A 22496-nucleotide genomic window follows, 5' to 3' on the forward strand; every position below is an offset into this window, starting at 1 on the left:
AGCAAACAAAAGATCTACCATAGCTATGATACTATGTACTTCTGGGTATTTAATCTCTCCCATTACAAGGTAAACTTATCTTTAATTCTTTTTATCTTCTTATGGAGGCTAACAAAATGCCAGGTCTACAGAGTTATTAATTTTGGAAGCAAATTTATGTAAACATTTGCAACAAAAATTCACCAATGTTAGTGGTAGAGCATCTGTGTGGAGGCTTACCTGACTGTGCCGACCACCCACCACGGAAATCACCGCGGTGTCAGGCTGCGCCAGGTGCTTGTGGTCGGACCAGGAATGTCTGTAAGAAGTGGGGATGTCTTTTCCAGTTTCACTTTCTAGGCCAATTCTGTAAGAGACAAATCAAGTTGCTCCATGAACTGAGCAAATGAAAAATAGTCTGAAAGAAGAAGCAAATTCGTTTCTTTTCTCTTAAGGCTGACCCTTGCCATTCTCCTGCTGACAAACTGCTATAAACACAGACTGCCCCTAGAACTCGTGACCTGCCAGGAAGAATCTGGTCACTACCTCTAGCACAGCAAATGTCTGTCGACATTTTCAGTAAACCCCTCCCCTCGCAGCCCAATGCCTTTTGTGATACTGGGGGTTGACCTCATAACCTTGTGAACCATGCCACCAGTCCTCTCTCAGTCTCCCTTAGGGAAAACTGCACTCAGATACAAGACCAGAGGGCAAATGAGCTGACCTCAGCACAGTGAGAAATGATTCTTCTGCAGCCCCACAGGCTGGAAGATGTGCAGTTTCTGGAAATCTAGTTTTTGTTTTATAACTAATATTTTCAATGAAAGAGGAAAGCATGGGCTGGCAGAGTGACTCAAGTGGCAGGGCGCCTGCCTAGCAAGTATGAGGCCCTGAGTATCAAACCCCAGTATTGCCAATCCCTACCCACACTAGGAGGACCCAGAGCAGCTGAGCCAGGTGCTATGGTCACTTAGCTCCAACCTCGCTTGTCAGGTGCCACTGGGTGGTTAGCTGTGCCTGGGATGGAGAAAGTCCTCGGCAGGGAGGGCCCAGGGCAGGACTAGGAGGGTGGAAAGTTTGAGTTCTCATTCTGACTTCCACACAACTGTATGGAAGGGCTGGAGACTACAGAGAGATGAGGAGAGAAGGAAAGCAGAACAGCCCACCTGTCCCCAGGGATGTGGTTGGCCTGTGACTGTCCCATGGGTCTGTGCTGCAGTGCTGGGCTTTGCCTGGCTGAGTTTGTTCCTGATGGCGGACCATGCTGCTCTGTTCAAATGAGAAAAAAAGAGATAATAATTTGAACATACAGGGGGAGACTGCGAGGATCTGTAAGGATCTGTGGCAAACGCTCACTGCCCTGCCAGCTGTCTGGAACTGGTATATTAGCATCTTTACCCCGGCTTTTGAGTACTTTTATGTTTCAAGAAAGCAGGAGTCACATTCTTACTTCCCCACTTTAACTCTGTTTTGGTGAAAATCAGAAAAACACATATTCAAACATAGTTATCCTGAAAACAGAGCCCCTAGCACCATCTTGCATCTGCTTGATGGGTTTGCAGAACCTGCATCTTAGTGGTGAGCTCTGAATGATGGTGACAGTGTCAGGAGCGCTGAGGTCAGCCTGCACCGTCCCCCAGTCCAGTCTTCAACCTGCATTCCAATGCAGCAGCACTTATTTTGTCTGACACTAGTGCCAGGGTCAAAGGTTATGACACCATCCTCGGTGCTGGAAAATGGCTCCAAAATTCTTCTGCTTCTCTGTTCTAAGAGTGACATAGGTGCCAAAGAAGCACCCACATGCACATCTTTCCAACAGCTCTGGAGCCCTGCTGCCCCTCGAAGGCGGACTGTAGAGCCAAGCACAGTGACTGTTGCATCCAGGGCACAGCAGTCAGGGGAGACAGCAGTCAAAAGAGATTCTTATGGCTGTCAGACTTTTTGGAAGTCTGAGCCTCGCCCCAGGCCTTTTTGCTGTAGTTATTTTTCAGATAAGGTTTTACAGTTTTGCTCAGGATGGCCTTGGAATGTGATCCTCCTACCTATGCCCCCCAGTGTGGCTGATCACAGGTGCGCACTGCCATGCCTAGCTTATTTGTTGAGATGGGGCCTCATTAACTTTTTGCCCAGATTGGCCTCAAACCACAATCCTCCCAATCTTTACCTTTCAACAGACTCATATTTTTAAAGTTGAAAGTTTCGAACATTTTACTCTACCCAAATACCAAAGCATTAGATATTTAAAATATCAAAAACTGGGAGCACAGCATAGTAAGACCATCCACTCTGGAGCGAGATGGACAGGGGTTAAGCCTGACCTCACCCTTCACTAGCTGTGTGTTCTTGAGCAAGGTGGTTACATTCTCTGGGCTTTTACTTATCCTCCCAGTAAGCATGGGATTCTAATCACCTCACACAGTGAGTCTGTGAACGTGCATGCTTGGCCCACTGCCTGGCAGCATTCTCTGTACGTGGGTCTCTCAGAACCATCAACATGACTGCTGTCATTGTCACCATCACCATCACATTACCATCCTAGTGATGAATCATCTGGGCCACATTGTCTTCAAGTATGTATCTGGAAACATTCGCCTTACTTTGCAAAAAATGTTCCGTGCGAGGCCATGTTAGGTCAGAACATACGGGAACTGGAGCGTGAACTGAGTGGTGGAATATGGCGGGCTACAGAAGCTCTGTGCTGCAGACAGAGATGCCTGTGAGGAAGTGATTCCCACCGAGGAGGCCGAACATCAGCTTCACATTGCTGTCCCGTGGTGAGGAGTAAGGTGTTTCTCTTCAAAGTTTGGTAGGATTAGAAACATAGCAAACAGTGTGTTTCTTTTTGTTCAAGAATTTCTTGCACCTAGAAGCTAAAGAATGTTCTAAAACACAGGCGAGAGGTGGAAAGTGGCGGGAGGCCTGAGAGATGTGAATGGACCCCATGGGGCTCGGAGGATTGCTAACACTGGCTGCTGGGCTCGGCCAGCATAGAGTTCAATGCTGCGCACCCCATCTGCAGGTGCAGGACCAGCTCTCGGAGCAGGACGTAGCTGGAGGCTGGGGTTTCCTTCTCAAGGTCAAGTATTCCAGGAAGGCAGGGTGGATACAGCGGGCTACCAACCTTTTTGGGGTGGTATGGGAACATGTTGCACGTTGCCGTGCTAAGTGCTCCTGCTTAGCCTCAGGTGCTGCCAGCTGGCCTCCCACACACAGTTTGAACTTCACTGTGCTTCCAGAACTCCAGTTCTAACACAGACTGCTTCAAAGCCGATGGTAACATTTTGGTGTGCATACCGTACTATCAAAATTTGTCACCTGGGCACTCATGCTTTCCCACTTCACCTCCTGTTCAAAATGTCACTTCCTTCGTGAGCTCGAGCACATGTGACCACAATGTACTCATGCTTTGCCCACACTGCCGAGGACTACATGAACACCCGCTAGACCGTGACCCACCTGATCACAGGAGTCCTGCCTCTTATCTCTACACTTCTGTACCCACCTGAAGTTCCCACCAGTCCTCCGCCTTTGTTTGCTAGGGATGTCAATTTCCAGTTCCTATCTCTAAAGGAGAACCATTCAAGTGCCACAATCTTGTCTTGCCATTTTAAGTTCATGGCTGCTACTGCGGGTGGGGCCAGCTAATGGGGAGATGACATCAATCCACAAGATGACTGGGAGGTACCTGTGCCTTTGCCTGAGTCCAACACAGACAGTCCTGGGGCTTGCCTAGCATGGCGAGAGGAATGGGTGAGTAATATCAGAGCAGGACAGTGTAAGTGAGGGGGTCATTTTCAAGCTTTCTTCTGCCTTCCCTTAAGGATGACATAATTTCTTCCAGGCAAAATGTACAGTTACACTTGGTGCTCACTTCTTAGGTTACACTCTTTGTGTTGTCCTCATCCAGGTTAAATAAAACATTCCATCATTGATCTTTGTTGCATTTTTAAACCTTCAATCTAGACGATGTGGCTTCTCCAATTTTTTTTTCCGTGTTAAAAGCCATTCTACTTCTTGAAATTAAACATTTATCCCATGATGTCAAATAGGCCCATGTTCTCTATGAATTTTACTTGGAAGTTCTCCAAATAGCAAGGCAATGGCTTAAGTATAATTTCTCCCTCAAGAAGTATGAGACTTTGCTGGAGTTTCTGCGTGAAGTACCTAGGAGAAAGTAGATTAGCTGCAGCCAGACTACAGCAACGAGTATCATACAGATTGAGGACCCTCGTTACGAAGAGTAAATAAGAACCCTGTAAGAGAATGTTCTAAAACTGTAAAACTCTAAGTCATAAAAGATGATCTTAAAAGAGACCCCATGCTCCTAGATGGAATGACTTACTATTTAAAGATATTAAGGAGGAATTCCAAGATGGTGGCTAGAGGTAGGAAGCAGAAAGCGAGCCTCCTATAGTGAAATCTTGGAGAGACGCTGGAGACACACATTGCAGGCATAATCACGGAGAAAAGGCATAACTTTGACCTCTCCACACCTCCGGCCGGTGCAGAGAATCTGCACTTCACGTTAAACGGAGAACCGAGGAGGCCCCCGGGGCCGCCAGTGGCCGGCGCCCATACGGCTTGGGAAGACGCGGACCAGGTGAGCTTCGCGGTACCGCGGTTCCCCCACAGACAAGCCTGGGCCAGAGCAGCATAGCCCCCTGGACAGACTGACCTCCACCCGGGAAAAAAAGAGAAACTGAGTAATAAGCAATAAGAACAGTTAAGACACGCTGGAAAGAGGGTGGGGCGCCCTGAGCGCTGAAGATTGGGGGAAGGGAATCCTTCCCGGGACTGTAAATAAACGAGCCAGGCGGCCGGAGAGGCTCTGGAGGGAGCGGGGCGCGCCCAGCAACCAGGAGCGGGGAAGCTTGTGAGAGGAGGGAGGAAAACTCCACAGGAGAGGAGGGAAGACCCACTTCCCACGTGAACTGTAAATAAACACGCAGGCCTGACAACGCGGGGCAGTGTCACCTTTCCCAGTGCTTGGAAAGGGGAAAGCTGTAGCAGAGGCTCCCGCACAGGAGAACTCTGAGCAAACAAAGCCTGTGGGACCAGGTGAGTGCTAGCTCACCCCAGAGATCTGCACAAATAACGCCGTCAGCTACAGGCTGAGAGCAGCAGGCAGGCAAGCCACAATTGCAGATACCACTCTCAGAACTGCCTCCAGACGCTTTTTTTTCTTTTTCTCCCTACCTTTGATGAGAGAACAACCGAATTACACCTGCAAGCCGAAAAACTTACTGAAACTGTATTGCATTTGAACTGGGGACACTTGGTGGGGCTTTTTTTTTTTTTTTTTCTTTCTTCTGTGTGTATGTGAGTGTAGTTTTGTTCTACTTTATGCATCCCCTTTGATGAGACAACTACAGAACATCTGAGGCACCAACTCCAGGACTGGAGATTGAGACGGACATCCAAATTATTAAGACTGAAACTGCATTGCATATAAACTTGGAAGTTTTTGGGTTTTTTTTTTTTTTTTAATTTTCTATTTTCCATTTTATTTTAATTCATTTTTATATATAGATATTACTTTCATTTACTTATTATTTATTTTTTTATCTTTGATTTTCAATCCTCTCTCTGTCTCTCTAATGTCTGTTCAGCTTACTGTCGATTAGTACACTAACACTCCCTGTTTATACCTTTGAAACTCTCTTGTCTGATACCTTGTTCTGCTTTCTCCCTCTTGTCTGTGTATTTGTTTTCCCCTTTTCTTTAACTTCTTGCTTTCCATCTCAGCTCACTCTTCCATTCAAAATATTACCATTGTTATTATTACAACTTAGAAAATACTTAATTACACACAGTACAGGGACAGTAACAACACCAAGGACAATGACGGGAAGACAGAAAAAACAGGGAAACCAGTTTCCCCACAGCAAAAAATTAGTACAGGAACCAGAGGGGAATGAAGAGAACAGAAACTCAGATCCAGACTCCAACAAAATGAAGATAAACTATGCCAAAGGACCCAATGAAGCCCACAAGAATAATTTAAAAGAAGACATACTACAAGTACCCAATGAGAATTTTATAGAGATGATACTGGATAGGGTCAACCAAAATGTACAGGAGACACTCAAGAAATTCCAAGACAATAAAAATACAGAATTTGAAAAAGCAAAAGAAGAAATAAAGGAAACCATAGAAACACTGTATAAACACCAAAGTGAAAGAGAGAACACAATGAATAAATGGATAAATGAACTCAGGACGAAAATAGACAACAATAAAGAAGAAAACTGCCAGGATATGGAAAACCTCAGAAAAAAGAACGAAACAGAACTGCAAAACAAAATGGAAGGCCAATCCAGCAGAATAGAACAAACAGAAGACAGAATCTCAGAACTTGAAGATGAAATGGTAATTAAAGGAAAAACCGAAGAACTATTAATTAAACAACTCAAGACCTGTGAAAAGAAAATGCAAGAACTCACCGACTCCATCAAAAGACCAAACTTGAGAATCATGGGCATCGAAGAAGGAGAGGAGGTGCAAGCGAAGGGAATGCGTAATATATTCAACAAAATAATAACGGAAAATTTCCCAAATCTAGAGAAAGATATTACCATACAAATGCAAGAGGCCTCCAGGACACCAAACAGACCAGATCAAAATAGAACTACTCCATGACATATCATCATTAAAACAACAAGTTCAGAAACTAAGGAAAGAATATTGAAGGCTGTAAGAGAGAAAAAACAAGTAACATACAAAGGTAAACCCATCAAAATCACAGCAGACTTCTCAACAGAAACATTAAAAGCAAGAAGAGCGTGGGGTGAGATCTTCCGGGCACTGAATGAAAATAACTTCAACCCTAGGATACTCTACCCAGCAAAGCTATCATCAAAATAGATGGAGCAATAAAAGTCTTCCATGATAAGCAAAAACTAAAACAATATGTGACCACAAAGCCACCATTACAAAAGATTCTGCAAGGGATCCTGCACACAGAAAGTGACACCCAACTTAACCATGAAAAGGCAGGCAGCACCAAACCACAGGATAAGAAAAAGCAAGACAGTAGAGAGTAACATCAAGTTAGGTACACACAATCAAACCTTCAAACAACTAAGACAACTAAATGGCAGGAATCACCACATACCTATCAGTACTAACGCTTAGTGTTAATGGACTTAATTCACCCATCAAAAGACACCGTTTGACAAAATGGATTAAAAAAGAAGATCCAACAATTTGTTGCTTACAGGAGACTCATCTCACCGACAGAAATAAGCATATGCTTAGGATGAAAGGCTGGAAGAAGATTTACCAAGCCAGTGGCCCCCGAAAACAAGCAGGAGTAGCAATACTTATCTCTGACAAAGTAGACTTCAAACCTACATTGATCAAATGAGATAAAGAAGGACATTCCATACTAATAAAAGGGGAAATAAACCAAAAGGAAATAATAATCATCAATCTGTACGCACCCAATGTCAACGCACCCAATTTCATCAAACATACCCTGAAAGACCTAAAAGCATATATAAATGCCAACACAGTGGTTATGGGAGACTTTAACACCCCATTATCATCAATAGATAGGTCATCCAAACAAAAACTCAATAAAGAAATCCAAGATCTAAAATATGCAATAGATCAAGTGGACCTAGTAGATGTCTACAGAACATTTCATCCAACCTCTACACAATATACATTCTTCTCAGCAGCCCATGGAACCTTCTCCAAAATAGATCATATCCTAGGGCACAAAGCAAGCCTCAGCAAATATAAGAAAATAGAAATAATACCGTGCATACTATCTGACCACAATGCAGTAAAAGTAGAACTCAACAACAAAAGTAAAGACAAAAAACATGCAAACAGCTGGAAACTAAATAACTCATTACTTAATGAAGAGTGGATCATCGATGCAATAAAAGAGGAAATTAAAAAGTTCCTGGAAGTCAATGAAAATGAAAACACAACCTACCGGAACCTGTGGGACACAGCTAAGGCAGTCTTGAGAGGAAAGTTTATAGCCATGAGTGCATATATTAAAAAGATTGAAAGATCCCAAATCAATGACCTAATGATACATCTCAAACTCCTAGAAAAACAAGAACAAGCAAATCCCAAAACAAATAGAAGGAGAGAAATAATAAAAATAAGAGCTGAAATCAACGAAATAGAAACCCAAAAAACCATACAAAGAATTAATGAAACAAAAAGTTGGTTCTTTGAAAAAATAAACAAGATCGATAGACCCCTGGCAAACCTGACTAAAATGAGGAGAGGAAAAAACCCAAATTAGTAGAATTAGGAATGCAAAAGGGGAGATAACAACAAACACCATGGAAGTCCAGGAAATCATCAGAGACTACTTTGAGAACTTATATTCAAATAAATTTGAAAATCTTAAAGAAATGGACAGATTTCTAGATACATATGATCATCCAAAACTGAACCAAGAGGAAATTAACCACCTGAATAGACCTATAACACAAAATGAAATTGAAGCAGCAATCAAGAGTCTCCCCAAAAAGAAAAGTCCAGGACCTGATGGATTCTCTGCTGAATTCTATCAGACCTTTAAAGAAGAACTGATACCAACCCTCCTTAAACTGTTCCACGAAATAGAAAGGGAAGGAAAACTGCCAAACACATTTTATGAAGCCAGTATTACACTTATCCCAAAACCAGGCTAAGACACCTCCAAAAAGGAGAACTATAGGCCAATCTCCTTAATGAACATTGATGCAAAAATCCTCAACAAAATAATGGCAAACCGAATTCAGCAACACATCAAAAAGATTATTCACCACGACCAAGTAGGCTTCATCCCAGGGATGCAGGGGTGGTTCAACATACAAAAATCAATAAACGTAATAAACCACATTAACAGAAGCAAAGACAAAAACCACATGATCATCTCAATAGATGCAGAAAAAGCCTTTGATAAGATCCAACATCATTTCATGATAAAAGCTCTAAGAAAACTAGGAATAGAAGGAAAGTTCCTCAACATTATAAAAGCTATATATGACAAACCTACAGCCAGCATTATACTTAACAGAGAAAAATTAAAACCATTCCCTCTAAAATCAGGAGCCAGACAAGGATGCCCACTATCTCCACTCCTATTCAACATAGTACTGGAATTCCTAGCCAGAGCAATTAGGCAAGAAGAAGGAATAAAAGGAATACAAATAGGTAAAGAAACTATCAAAATATCCCTATTTGCAGACGACATGATCCTATACCTTAAAGACCCAAAAAACTCTACTCAGAAGCTTCTAGACATCATCAATAGCTATAGCAAGGTAGCAGGATATAAAATCAACATAGAAAAATCACTAGCATTTCTATACACTAACAATGAGCAAATGGAAAAAGAATGTATGAAAACAATTCCATTTACAATAGCCTCAAACAAAATCAAATACCTAGGTGTAAACCTAACAAAAGATGTGAAAGACCTCTACAAGGAAAACTATACACTTCTGAAGAAAGAGATTGAGGAAGACTATAGAAAGTGGAGAAATCTCCCATGCTCATGGATTGGTAGAATCAACATAGTAAAAATGTCTATACTCCCCAAAGTAATCTACATGTTTAATGCAATTCCTATCAAAATTCCAATGACATTCATTAAAGAGATTGAAAAATCTACTATGAAATTTATATGGAAACACAAGAGGCCACGAATAGCCAAGGCAATACTCAGTCAAAAGAACAATGCAGGAGGTATCACAATACCTGACTTCAAACTATATTACAAAGCAATAACAATAAAAACAGCATGGTACTGGCACAAAAACAGACATGAAGACCAGTGGAACAGAATAGAGGATCCAGATATGAAGCCACACAACTATAACCAACTTGTCTTTGACAAAGGAGCTAAAAATATACGATGGAGAAATAGCAGCCTCTTCAACAAAAACTGCTGGGAAAACTGGTTAGCAGTCTGCAAAAAACTGAAACTAGATCCATGTATATCACCCTATACCAAGATTAACTCAAAATGGATCAAGGATCTTAATATCAGACCCCAAACTCTTAAGTTGATACAAGAAAGAGTAGGAAATACTCTGGAGTTAGTAGGTATAGGTAAGAACTTTCTCAATGAAACCCCAGCAGCACAGCAACTAAGAGATAGCATAGATAAATGGGACTTCATAAAACTAAAAAGCTTCTGCTCATCAAAAGAAATGGTCTCTAAACTGAAGAGAACACCCACAGAGTGGGAGAAAATATTTGCCAACTATACATCAGACAAAGGACTGATAACCAGAACATACAGGGAACTTAAAAAACTAAATTCTCCCAAAACTAATGAACCAATAAAGAAATGGGCACGTGAACTAAACAGAACTTTCTCAAAAGAAGAAATTCAAATGGCCAGAAAACACATGAAAAAATGCTCACCATCTCTAGCAATAAAGGAAATGCAAATTAAAACCACGCTAAGATTCCACCTCACCCCTGTTAGAATAGCCATCATCAGCAACACCACCACCAACAGGTGTTGGCGAGGATGCGGGGAAAAAGGAACCCTCTTACACTGTTGGTGGGAATGTAGACTAGTACAACCACTCTGGAAAAAAATTTGGAGGCTACTTAAAAAGCTGGACATCGATCTACCATTTGATCCGGCAATACCACTCTTGGGGATATACCCAAAAGACTGTTACTCCAGAGGCACCTGCACACCCATGTTTATTGCGGCACTATTCACAATAGCCAAGTTATGGAAACAGCCAAGATGCCCCAGCACTGACGAATGGATTAAGAAAATGTGGTATCTATACACAATGGAATTTTATGCAGCCATGAAGAAGAACGAAATGTTATCATTTGCTGGTAAATGGATGGAATTGGAGAACATCATTCTGAGTGAGGTTAGCCTGGCCCAAAAGACCAAAAATCGTATGTTCTCCCTCCTATGTGGACATTAGATCAAGGGCAAACACAACAAGGGGATTGGACTATGAGCACATGATAAAAGCGAGAGCACACAAGGGAGGGGTGAGGATAGGTAAGACACCTAAAAACTAGCTAGCATTTGTTGCCCTTAACGCAGAGAAACTAAAGCAGATACCTTAAAGCAACTGAGGCCAATAGGAAAAGGGGAACAGGTACTAGAGAAAAGGTTAGATCAAAAAGAATTAACCTAGAAGGTAACACCCACGCACAGGAAATCAATGCGAGTCAATGCCCTGTATAGCTATCCTTATCTCAACCAGCAAAACCCCTTGTTCCTTCCTAGTATTGCTTTTACTCTCTCTACAACAAAATTAGAGATAAGGGCAAAATAGTTTCTGCTGGGTATTGAGGGGGGGAGCGGGAGGGGGTGGAGTGGGTGGTAAGGGAGGGGGTGGGGGCAGGGGGGAGAAATGAACCAAGCCTTGTATGCACATATGAATAATAAAAGAAAAATGAAAAAAAATAAAGATATTAATTATATCAAAGTTAATATATGTATATTTTTCAATATATCCCAATAAAATTGGATTCTTTGGAGAAGCTTAAAAATAAGCTCTAAAGTTTTACACAGGCAAGTTCTGTGAATGTCTAGTTGATTTGGGGAAAGGGATGAGAGAGAAAGTAAGACAGCAAGAAAGAGAGATATTTATTTCAACAGACAGATATCTTAGGATACACAGCAAATTTATGGCTAAGTATATACATACACACATGCATCATTAGCCCAAGAACAAATAAACCAATACATCAGAAGAGAGGGCATGGAGACTTGTGCTTACAGCCCAGGACACCAGGACACAAGACAGGTAGCACCACAAGCCAACAGGGAGAAACAGCACCAGTAGCTAGTGTGTGTGAACTGGTTCATGACAGGGATAAAAATAGAACCGAAATCCCTCCTGAAACTCTCCACAAAGGCAGGCTCCAGATGAACTGAAGACCTCATGCAATATTTACACATCTAGTAGAAGACTGCAGAAGACATAATCTCTGTGACATGGAATGGAAGGATATTTATTTTCATTCATTCATTCATTTGAGATCGAACCCAGGGCCTCATGCATGCTAAGCAAGTGCTCTACCACTTGAGTTATGCTTTTTCTTTTTAGTTTGTTTTTGAGACAGGGTGGCTGCTACCTTTATCCTGGCTGGCCTTGAGCTTGCAATCCTCTTGCCTCTGCCTCCCATGTAGCTGGGACTACAGGCATTCATCACCATTAGCAGCTAGGATGACTTATTTTAAAACCTTGAAAGAAAGCTGGATGTGGTGGTGTATCCCTATAATCCCAGCAGTTGGGATTACTGAGGCAGGAGGATCAGGAATTTGAGGCCAGCCTGGACTACACAGTGAGACCCTGTCATAAAACAAAACAAACTGTAAAGTAAAAAATTTGACTAACTTGATTACATCTAAACTAAAAATTTCAGTATAATAAGGGTAACAAAGTCAAAGCTAACATAAATGACAAAAGATATTGGCACTTTCTCAAATAAAACTGAATGCTATATAATTCACAAGGAACCCCTGAATGTAAGTAAGAAAATGATGGAAATCCCAAAAGAAAAATGAGTAAAAGATATGAATAGGCAATTCACAAGAAAAAAAAAATCCTAAACACATGGAGATGTTCAAATTTATGGGCAATATAAATGCAAATTAAGTAACACTGAGGATCTCCCTCCCGTTAGTATTGTTACTATTTGCAGCAGTGGGAAATGAACCTTGTGCTGGCTAGAACCTTGTGCTTGGTGCTTTTTACATACCATGCTTCAGACCAGCAAATTCAAAGCTGCAGTGGCAAGTGTGGCTGGGATGTAAAGGCACTTGCTGGTAGATGTAGTATGGGTACGGTGATATAGAGAACAATCTGATGTGCAGAGCAAATGAAGCAAGAGAGCACCTGTACCTGCTGAACCAGCAATTCCACTCCCAGAAACCCTCACGCTGCTTCTCAGGGAGCACGCAGAACTGTTCATGACCCGTGGAGATGGGAGCAATGCAGCTCTCTGGGGAAATGGTAGGGTAACATGTGGCAAACATTGTGGGAAACCAGCAGTTGACAGTGATCAGCTGTGTCCCCCAGCCACTGGATCAATCTTAAAATACATGATGCTATGAGAACAAAGCCCAAATCATCAAAGAGGAGAGTAATGAACTGGACTTTATAGACGTTAAAATTTGTGCATCAATGACAGTAACAAGATCCTGAAAAGACAGCTGCAGGCTGAAATAAAAAGATCTTGCATTCAGAATGTATAAAGAAGTACTGTAATTCAACAATGAAAAAGGTAACTAACTGAGCTCTAACTGGGCAAAGGATGCGAGACACACTTCTGTGAGGAAGATACACAAATGGACGACAAGCACATGAAAAGCTTAATGTCATTAGTCATCAGGGCATGTGATCGAAGCACAGTGAGACACCACTTCACACCCACCAGAATGGCTAGAGAAAATGAGCCCTCAGCAGAAATGTGTTGGAAGGCGTGTGGAGAAACAGGAAGCCTCACACTGCTGACGAGGAAATAAAATGGTATATGCTGCACAAAAAGAGTTCAGCCCATCCTCAAAAAACTAAACCTAACTATACTACAAAGCCCTGTCATGCCACCTCTAGGTACACATCCCAGAAAAATGAAATCACACATTTGCATAAAGGCCTGTACAGCAATGATCCACAGTGATCAAAACAGCAGCAGTATTCATAACGATTGAAAAGGAGAAACAACCTGAATGTTTATCAAATGACTTCTAATCAATACAGTGGAGTATGACTCATTAGTACACACCAATAAAAGCTACAATGAGCTAAACCTTGAAAATGTTCTGCTAAGAGAAGGAAGCCAGACACAAAGGGCAGCCACAGTGTGACTACCATACAAAATGCTCAGCAAACACACAGACACAAAAAGTGCAGCGGGCCAGCGTGGGGCTAGAGGGAAGTGGGAAGTGACTTCTGGCAAGTCTGGGGCTGTGTGTGAAAACATATGAGGTTAGCGATGATATCTCCACAGCTTTGGGATATACAAAAAGCCACTGAATTGTACATGTTACAATATTGAGTTTTATTGTATAGGAACTTACCTTAATTAAAAAACAAAAAGGAAGACTTGACAACTAAATGCCATGAGAAATTCTGAAGTGGACCCTGGACAAGTCAAATGGCATTTACACAGCAACATCAACAACCCGATGACGACACGTGGTTTGGAGGGAAAAACCTGTTTTATATAACTCACACACGCCAGCACGCGCTGAAAGTGTATTTGAAAAGACACAAGTGACAATGGGGCACCTGAGGCATGCTAGAGCAGCTGCCAGTGGGAGATGCACGAGGAGAATATGGAGATGAGTGGAAAGGAGCAAAATGACGTCCACACTGTCAGAGGCATCCCGTGTGAGTCCTTGGTAGTCCCTGCTGACTTAGACTCACGCTTAAAAATAAAATGAACAAGACTTGACAGTGTGAAGAGGAGCTGTGGGCAGTGCAGGGGGAAGGCGGGCCGAGCCCTGACTCCAGCTTAGTTTTATGGCGATGTGGTGCTGGCCTTGCCACTTCCTTGACAAAGTAGACCCAGCTATTCAAGAGCACTCAGCAAAGTGAGGAGGAGGTCAAGATGGCACCTTTGGCCTATGCATAGTGACTGGCTCCTGTGAACCAGGGCTTGGAGTAGGAGCAGAGAGCTAAGGGTGAGACTCCTAAAGACTGCTTTCCAGAGCAAATTTCATCCAACTGTCGGCAGGCGATACGTTTTATACTGACTTCAATGAGCAGCCTGGAAGACTTACAAACTCCAGGAATGAGGTTTTTAGGGACTTTCTGTTTTCCTCTGAGAAAAGCATGGGATCTGGAATGTTTCCACGCCTTCATAAAGGCCTAGAGTATAATACGATAGTGTGCAATCACTGAAATGTGATTTTTGCATATCAAATGTGATTGCATTTTAAGAGGCTAGGCTTGGTGGGCAAGGCCTGTACTCCCAGTCAAGGGCATGAGGCAAGGAGGATCATGAGGTCATTCCAGGCAAAGTTAGAATGTCTCAAAAAAGAAGAGAAAATACAAACAGAAAGGCTGGAGGTGTGGCTCAAGGGACAGAGTGCTTACCTAGCATGCACAAGCCCCTGAGTTAAAAAGAAGAAAGACGCTGTGCTTCTATAAATGAAAGGAGTTTCCTCCCCCTTCTATTTCTCCTGAACAGTGACTGGTATCATACAGAAATACCGAGTGTCTGTTTAGAAGTATTCATGCCAGAATGTCAAAGGTAGTTTTTACTCTAAGAAAAATGAGAAATTCTGAAGAACCTCTCAGAAAAAAAACACTATCAACAATCAATGGTAATTTTGAAAAAAAAATATACTAAGAGAACTATTTTTTCTCCTATTAAACTAACCTATCCCATGCTACTCAAAGTGTGGCTCATGGGACAGTCAGCAATAAGACATGTAAGGACACTGAGAGAAAACAATCAGAAAATCTCAGGTTCGCACCTGCAATCCCAGCTACTTGGAAGGCAGAGACTGGAAGGATCATGGTTTGAGGCTAGCCTGGGCAAAACGTTTGTGAGACCCCTTCTCAGCCAAGAAGCCAAGCATGGTGGTACTTGCTTGTGATCTCAGCCATATGGGAGGCATCACCATCTGAGGCCAGCCTGAGATCCTACTTAAAAATATCTAAAGCAAAAAAAGGCTTGGGATGTGGCTTAAGTGGTAGAATACCTGCCTAGGAAGCATGAAGTCCTGAGTTCAAACCCCAGTACCATGAAAGATCTTTTCCATTCACAAAGTTTTACTAAGGCTGGGCATGGTAGTGCATGCCTGTAATCCCAGTTATACAGGAGGTGGAGATTGGGAGAATCAGGGTTCAAAGCCAGCCCAGGCAAAAAATTAGCAAGAACCCATTTCAACAAACAAGCTGGGCATGGTGATGCATGCCTGCTGCCTCAGCTATGTGGGAGACACAAGTAGGAGGGCCACAGCCCAAGCTTGGCCCTGGGTAAAAAGCACAAAATCTTATCTGAAAATAACTAAACAAGCTAAAAAAAGGGTTGGGGTCACGGTTCAAGTGGTGGAGCACATGCCTAAGAAGAGTAAGAACTGAGTTCAAATCCCAGTACCACTCCCAAAAAGTTTTACTGAGCACTTGCCATGTACCTAATATTTAAGACCATGAGATTTAGCAGTGGACACAAATACACCATACTTTGTCAACCTCATGACCTTCCACCTCAGTGGGAGCGACGGGCAATCCACATCAATCATGGCAGCAACAGCGCTGCGAAGGGAAGTAAAGCAGGGCAGGCGGCAGAGCAGCATAAGGCAGGCAAGAAAGAGCCTGGCCAGCCGCTACTGCTGGGGAAGCGCAGCAGAAAAAGCGCAGGTTCTGGCCCGAGCTCAGTGGTGGAGTGCATGCCTGGTGTGCCTGAGGCCCAGGCTTTGACCTCAGCAAAACCACGGAACACAGGTTGGAGTCAGACTGCCTAATGCAAGGGCTGGCTCTGCTACTCACACTGTCTGTGTGCACACTGTGCTGCACACTGTCCTCCCTATCAGAACGGAACATAACAACGCTACCTAGTGTTACTGCATCAACCGAGCTCATACATGTAAACAAGTGACAACAGTGCCTGTCACATCGCCAGGGCTTACTACACACTATCATTTCCGTATGCGGTGACTTAAGCAGAGACCTGAATGAGTGAGTGAGTCACACGAGCAACATGATGCTAACCATCATTAGCTCAGTAGACATTTTCCCCTTTAATCCTTGCAGGGATCCTGAAATAGACATTGTTAATCCTGCTCAACAGATAAAATGAAGGATTAGAAACGTTAAAGAGCTTGTTTAAGGCCACAACTAGCGAGTGTCAGTGAGCTCTGTCAAGTCTTCTTCCTCTTTTGGGCTTATGTTGGCTGTTTCAGGTGATGACAGAGGGCTTAGAACTAAAACCTCCCAACTTTCGCTTTGTTCATTCAGTTACACATTTTTTTCATTTATTTATTTACTCATCCCTTCATCCAAAAAATATTTCCTGTGTACTTGCTAAGTATAATAGTAACTGGTAATACTTTCTTTGTCTTCAAAGAGCAGAGCGTAAGAGTAGGGAGATGGCGATCTATAAGACTATGTCCCATGACCGCAGGGGCAGGAGGTGGGAAGGGGAGGAAGCCCATGTGCATGAGGGCCTGTGAGACCCAGCTAGCTGAGAGAGGGCTTGGCTGGAACAAAATCCTAAAACCTGCTCTGTGCAGAGTGGGAAGCACGGGAATATGAATGGAGGAGGATTTGAGAAGAAAGAATCAGCAGTCTAGGAAGAGGGTGAGAACAGAATGGAGAAGGGGAAGAGTTTGGGGCAGGGATGTCCCAGCAGTTTAGGGTCTGACCTAGAACTAGAAAGAGCACCAGGCATAGCCAAGTGAACTCAGGCACATGCAGAAACATCCAGTATGTTATATTGAACAGAACAAAGATTTAAATAATACCTAATATATATATAAAAGCATGAGAGTATAGGAGGAGCATAAAAGAAAGGTAAAATGAAGAAATACAAGCTGGCAGTGGTCCTGGCACTCCTTAAAAAGCTGAAGTAGGAGGATCACTGGAGCCCAAGAGTTCAAGACTAGCCTCAGTGACATAGTGACTGGAGGGTTGCAAGGGAAATATGGCAGATGAATAAACATTTCTGTATGAGGAATTTTTACATGAAAGATGGACTCTTCATAACTCTGTTTTTGTCTTCTCCTCATTAGTTTTGCCAAGTGAGGAAAAATGAGATGAGCATTGCATAGTGGTTACCTGGTAATTCATAAACACAGAGCATGGACTGGTTCAAAACAGCTCTAATTAGGAATTCTTAATGACTGAAAGGCAATTTTAAAGCAAGGCAAGGTTCTTCCAGGGCCACTGGTGTATGTTTCATGTCCTATTTAAGAACTGTTCTTCCAAGTCACCCAGCCCCTGTTCAGCTGCCCAGAACAAAGCTCTGGAGCAAAGAAGGGGACCAAACAAGCCCTGGGCCTGACATATAAGGCTGAGATCCACAGAGCCCTCCTGTGACCCATGTAAAGGGTCTTCATCACGCAGAGCAAGAAACACATTAACAAAAGATCTGAACAGTATTACCAATCTTTTACTTCTAGGTGTTGCTTCTCCAGCACATAAATAAATGGCCACCACTCACTGGCTAGATTATTTTTCTTGAGCTGCTGACAGCCTTATAATAAACTGTCTTTTAAGTTCATTAAATGGAACAGACAAAAAATGAGACTGTAGGGCACAAAAATGGTGCTATCACAGCAGCAATTCTGACCAAGCTGCAGCTTCGGTGTCTCTCAGAGCAGCCTGGGGAAGGCAGGGGTTCAGCTTCTTTACCTTCTTCAGCGACGACTGTCAGTGTGACGGTGACCCCGGCATCTTTGATCAGCTGAACAATGCTGTCATGGCTCAGTTCAACAATGGACTGCCCATTCACTGCAGAGATGTGATCTCCGACTTTCAGCTTTCCACAGCGGTCAGCTGGACTTCCTTCTATGACACGGCCAATTTTATGAGGAATAACTATGAGAAAAAAACCCAAGTTTTTCAATTAAGATATCTGAGTGTGCTAGGAATTATCATTATCTTTATTATTTAAAAGTTCAACATAATAACACCAAGGAATACTCCCTAAAGTCTAGCAAAAAGGGATCATACATCACCCCCTATTCAGTGCAGCTATTTCCACATAGCCTCCCACGCTGGTCACAGCATGGACAGAAATCTCACTGCTATTTCCCACTTACCAGAAACTGTGTTCCTATCTCTTTTTGAAGTCTATGACTTAACTGATCTAAAAAATTTACAAGGACAGTGATCTATTCTGCCCAAAACAAGGAGTCCAATGGCATCAAACAGACCAGAGGTGAAGGTGGAAGTGAGGAAAGGGACCAGGAATTCCACTCAGGAAAGCTAGGAACTGTGGCCAGGTGTGTACATCTACAAAGACATGCAAGAGTGAGAATTCAAAACAGGCTGAAACAGGGAGGGTCAGAACTCCCAAAGGCCTCAGAGAAAGTGGAAGGGGACTAGACAACAGAAACCTTTCCCTCAGTAGATGACAGGGAGACTCTAGAGACTCCATGTGGCACTGGGGCTTGAGGGCTCCCCAGAGAGCACCCCAGGTGCCACACTGTATCCTGGCAGTCCTATGACTGCTTGGCAGTGCCATAGGTGTTCAGCCACTCCCAGAAAAGGTCTTTCATTTTTCTTTAGCACCAGAAAGAGAACCACCACCATAGGGGCCTTGTCAAAGCCTTCTTCCTCCCACTTCCTGCCCAGGACTTCACCAACCCTGGCCAGGCTCCCTACTCTCCTCCCATTCCCCACACTGCTTTTGGGAGATTGTCATCAGGCTTAACTGGTAGCTCTGGCCTTGGCTGCTCCCACAGACACCTCAAGCCACTGTCTTTTCCAATTTTTGTATCATCATCCTAATTTTCCTAGTTAAAAGCTGCTGAGGTCATAGACACTGATAACATCTCACAGATCTGACATTTTATTTATAGTTGGCCATTATGGCTCTATCAAGTTGTTAGCTATGTTAGAAACTGATACAAGACTCTCTCTGGCTCTATTGAAAGGGAACTTACTCCTCAAAGCAACCTTTTAAATGAATGCAGTTCAAAGTCAAGCTTAGGACTCAGTAATTACTGGTCAGACATCCATCCATCCAGGTATAATGAAATGACTGCCCATTAAAATGAACCAGACTTAGTCTATACAAAGATGAGTTTCTTTTAATTGTACCTTTAGATCTTTCTTGATTTCAAAGCTGAGTGGATTTAGAACATTAAATATTTAATTTTAAGACTATTTGCTTCCTGGGTAAAATTCTCTGAATACACAAAGCTGAGTTGAACACATCTGCAGACTCCAAACATCTCTTCTATGTCTGTAGGTCATAATACCTGAGGCTTCCTAAACTACCCAGTGAGACACTGTGCTGTCATCACAGCTTAAAATGGGCCCTTAGATGTTCAGGAAATCTTGTCAAAGTGTCTCCCACTGTGCGATACAAAGGGGGAATTTGTATTGGGAAACAAATGTTCTTTCTACGTTCTCTGAGAGTTTCCTAGTTTGGGTCAGTAGATTTGCCAGGCACTTGGCTCTTGATGACCACTGATTGATATGAATAGGGGTAATTAAAATTTTTAGCACTGTGAATTATGCTTAATTTCCTTAGTAAGACATTCCTTACTAGTACTTCTGAATCTGTGTTGGAGTATGTTTGGGACATTTTAAGAGCCTTTATTTGCACTGGAAAATTTATTCTTGGTCATGATTTATGTCCCTACAGATAGTACCTTGGCTCTTCTAGGTTAGACAGTGGGAGATTTTACCCTAAAACAGAGGAAATCCATGTTGGAAGCAAGGGCCTCTCAGCTCTGAATGTTCTCAAGCACTGATAAGTTCATTTTCCTTGCAAATCAAGTAATTAGAAACATGTCCATGCAGTATGCCACACCCTGGGTCAGACCTTGTGAGGCGGTTCACAAGTAGCAGAATAGGTAGCACATGAGAACACATATGGTGAATCACACGGTGGCCCTGTGGTGACCTTCTTAATCAATACCTTAGTTATTCTCCTTAGCGTTCATTCTAGATCCCCTGAGAAGAACACCATTCAGCTCCTTGGCACACTGACAGGGGTCTGTTCAGACTTGGGAAAACATCAAAGAGAATGAACTGCTGAAGTCCAAGTGGTCCATTTTCTTACCATGTGGGCCATGTGGCAAAGGGAACTGGCACACTGTGGCATACAACTTCCTAAAGGGTTAGTTGTCTGGGTGAGGGAAGATGTCGGAGTAAGATTGTTACTATCTTGGCATTTAAAGCAGTGCCACCAAACAGCTGGAATGCACCATCAGACCAGCAGAAAGGTCACTTCTGCACATTCTCTGAGTGCACTGGGGCGTTTTTCAAGGTGTTCCCTGAGCATACACAGAGCCCTGCCTCATTTCTATTCCTATGCACAGGCCATGAGCATCTGCCATAACCATCTTATCCATCTGCATTCGTCACTGGCCTCAATCTGTCTCACAGATGCTAAGATCACCTTATTGCTCTTAAACATTTCTTTCCAGGAAAAAAAAAGGACAGTAACTGGGAATGTCCCCTTCCCAAAAAATCCTTTGCAATCAGAACTGAACAGCATATGATAAGAGTAGCACTAAATGCTGTGAAGAACCGGCAAAGTGAAGATGAGTCGTATCCTTTCCATCTGAAACAAGGGCCTTAGCTCTGTGCTCATTCTGCACTGAGTTGCACTGGGAGGACGCTGACCTGGACCCCTAATCTTGGATTGCCCATGGTGGGGAATCTCACAACAGCAAAACTGATATCAGAGATGGACTGGAGCTCTGAGATACATGTCATCAGAAAACACACTTACTTACAAGAAAAAGTAGTATAATTTAGTAGGGTTCTGAGACCTGGTCCATATGGGAGGATCTGTGTGACACACAGCTCATCTACCTTTCGGCCTGTGCTAACCCCTTCTAAACCACACCTCTTGGTTCAGAGCCTGCAGGAACTGCTCAGCCTCTGTGAGTAGAGGCTCTTCACCCATGCTCACTCCAGGACTCTTCTCCCATCTGTATGAGACAATGGTATTCTAAGAGGAAAGCTTGAGTGAGGCTGAGAATTTGTGAGACTATTAACTAGCAGTTCAGGGAAATTACCAATTTTGGTTTTGCACTATGACAGAGAACCTCAAGTGCTTTGTATAAAATTTACCAACAACCTGAGCCTAATTTACTATTCAGGCTGATAATTAATCATTTCCTGTCATATGTTAGCCATTGCCTCAATTTTTGCCTGTTAATGAGGCTTTCTTTCCATCCTTATTACTAAGTATTGATAATTTTTTTAAAGTTTCATTTAAAAAGAAGGTCACCAGGTATTAGTTTCACCTGTAGTCCCAGCTACTGGGGAAGCAGAGGCAGGAGGCTTGCTTAAGCTCACAAATTCAGGGCTGGCCCGAGCAACATGGTGAGGTGCTATCTCAGAAAAACAAAACAAAACAAACAGGTCCAGAGCCCATGACAATTTCCTAAATAACAATGGTGACAAATGGTTCCAACAGCTACAAAAAGCAGTGGCAGCTGCAGTGTGCTGAAGGTCCAGGCTTTGGCTCCCAGGCATTATATTATATCCCGTAATCCTCACATTCAATGGCACCAGGGGGGCTATCACCTCCTCTCTTTACAGAAGAAATGCCAGTTCTTGCAAGGGAAGGGCCTCACCCAACATTAGTCAGTCTGCTACTCAGGACACATGCAGGGATTGAATCCAAGTTTGTCAGCTACAAAACCCAATACTTAATACACTATCTTATTGAGAGGCAAGTGGCAATCTACATGCACAAAACCACCAGAAAAGTAAAAAAGTCACTAAATGAATATAAAATATTTTAGCAATATGAAAATATGTTGTTACTGAGTTCCTCTATATTGTTTAGTTTGATGGTTAAACACTAGTCTCCCCCTATTTTCTGCAGTACTAGACAAGGAATACCTTCAATGTAAGAAGTGGCTATCC

General features: G+C 42.8%; 1 protein-coding gene across 3 annotated transcripts in view; it reads right to left on the minus strand.

The window, feature by feature from the left end:
- Magi3 (membrane associated guanylate kinase, WW and PDZ domain containing 3) overlaps positions 1 to 22496 on the minus strand; it is a 214301-nt gene that overhangs the window by 10995 nt on the left and 180810 nt on the right. For all 3 annotated transcript variants that reach the window (XM_020166348.2, XM_074050717.1, XM_074050718.1), the window contains exons 16-18: positions 18291 to 18476; positions 1146 to 1248; positions 220 to 346 (exon numbers count right to left, since the gene is read on the minus strand). In XM_020166348.2, the coding sequence (XP_020021937.1) occupies positions 220 to 346; positions 1146 to 1248; positions 18291 to 18476 (416 nt within the window). The remainder of the gene's footprint in view (positions 1 to 219; positions 347 to 1145; positions 1249 to 18290; positions 18477 to 22496) is intronic.

This window comes from Castor canadensis, chromosome 12 (assembly GCF_047511655.1).
Source record: "Castor canadensis chromosome 12, mCasCan1.hap1v2, whole genome shotgun sequence".
Classification (NCBI taxonomy): domain Eukaryota; kingdom Metazoa; phylum Chordata; class Mammalia; order Rodentia; family Castoridae; genus Castor; species Castor canadensis.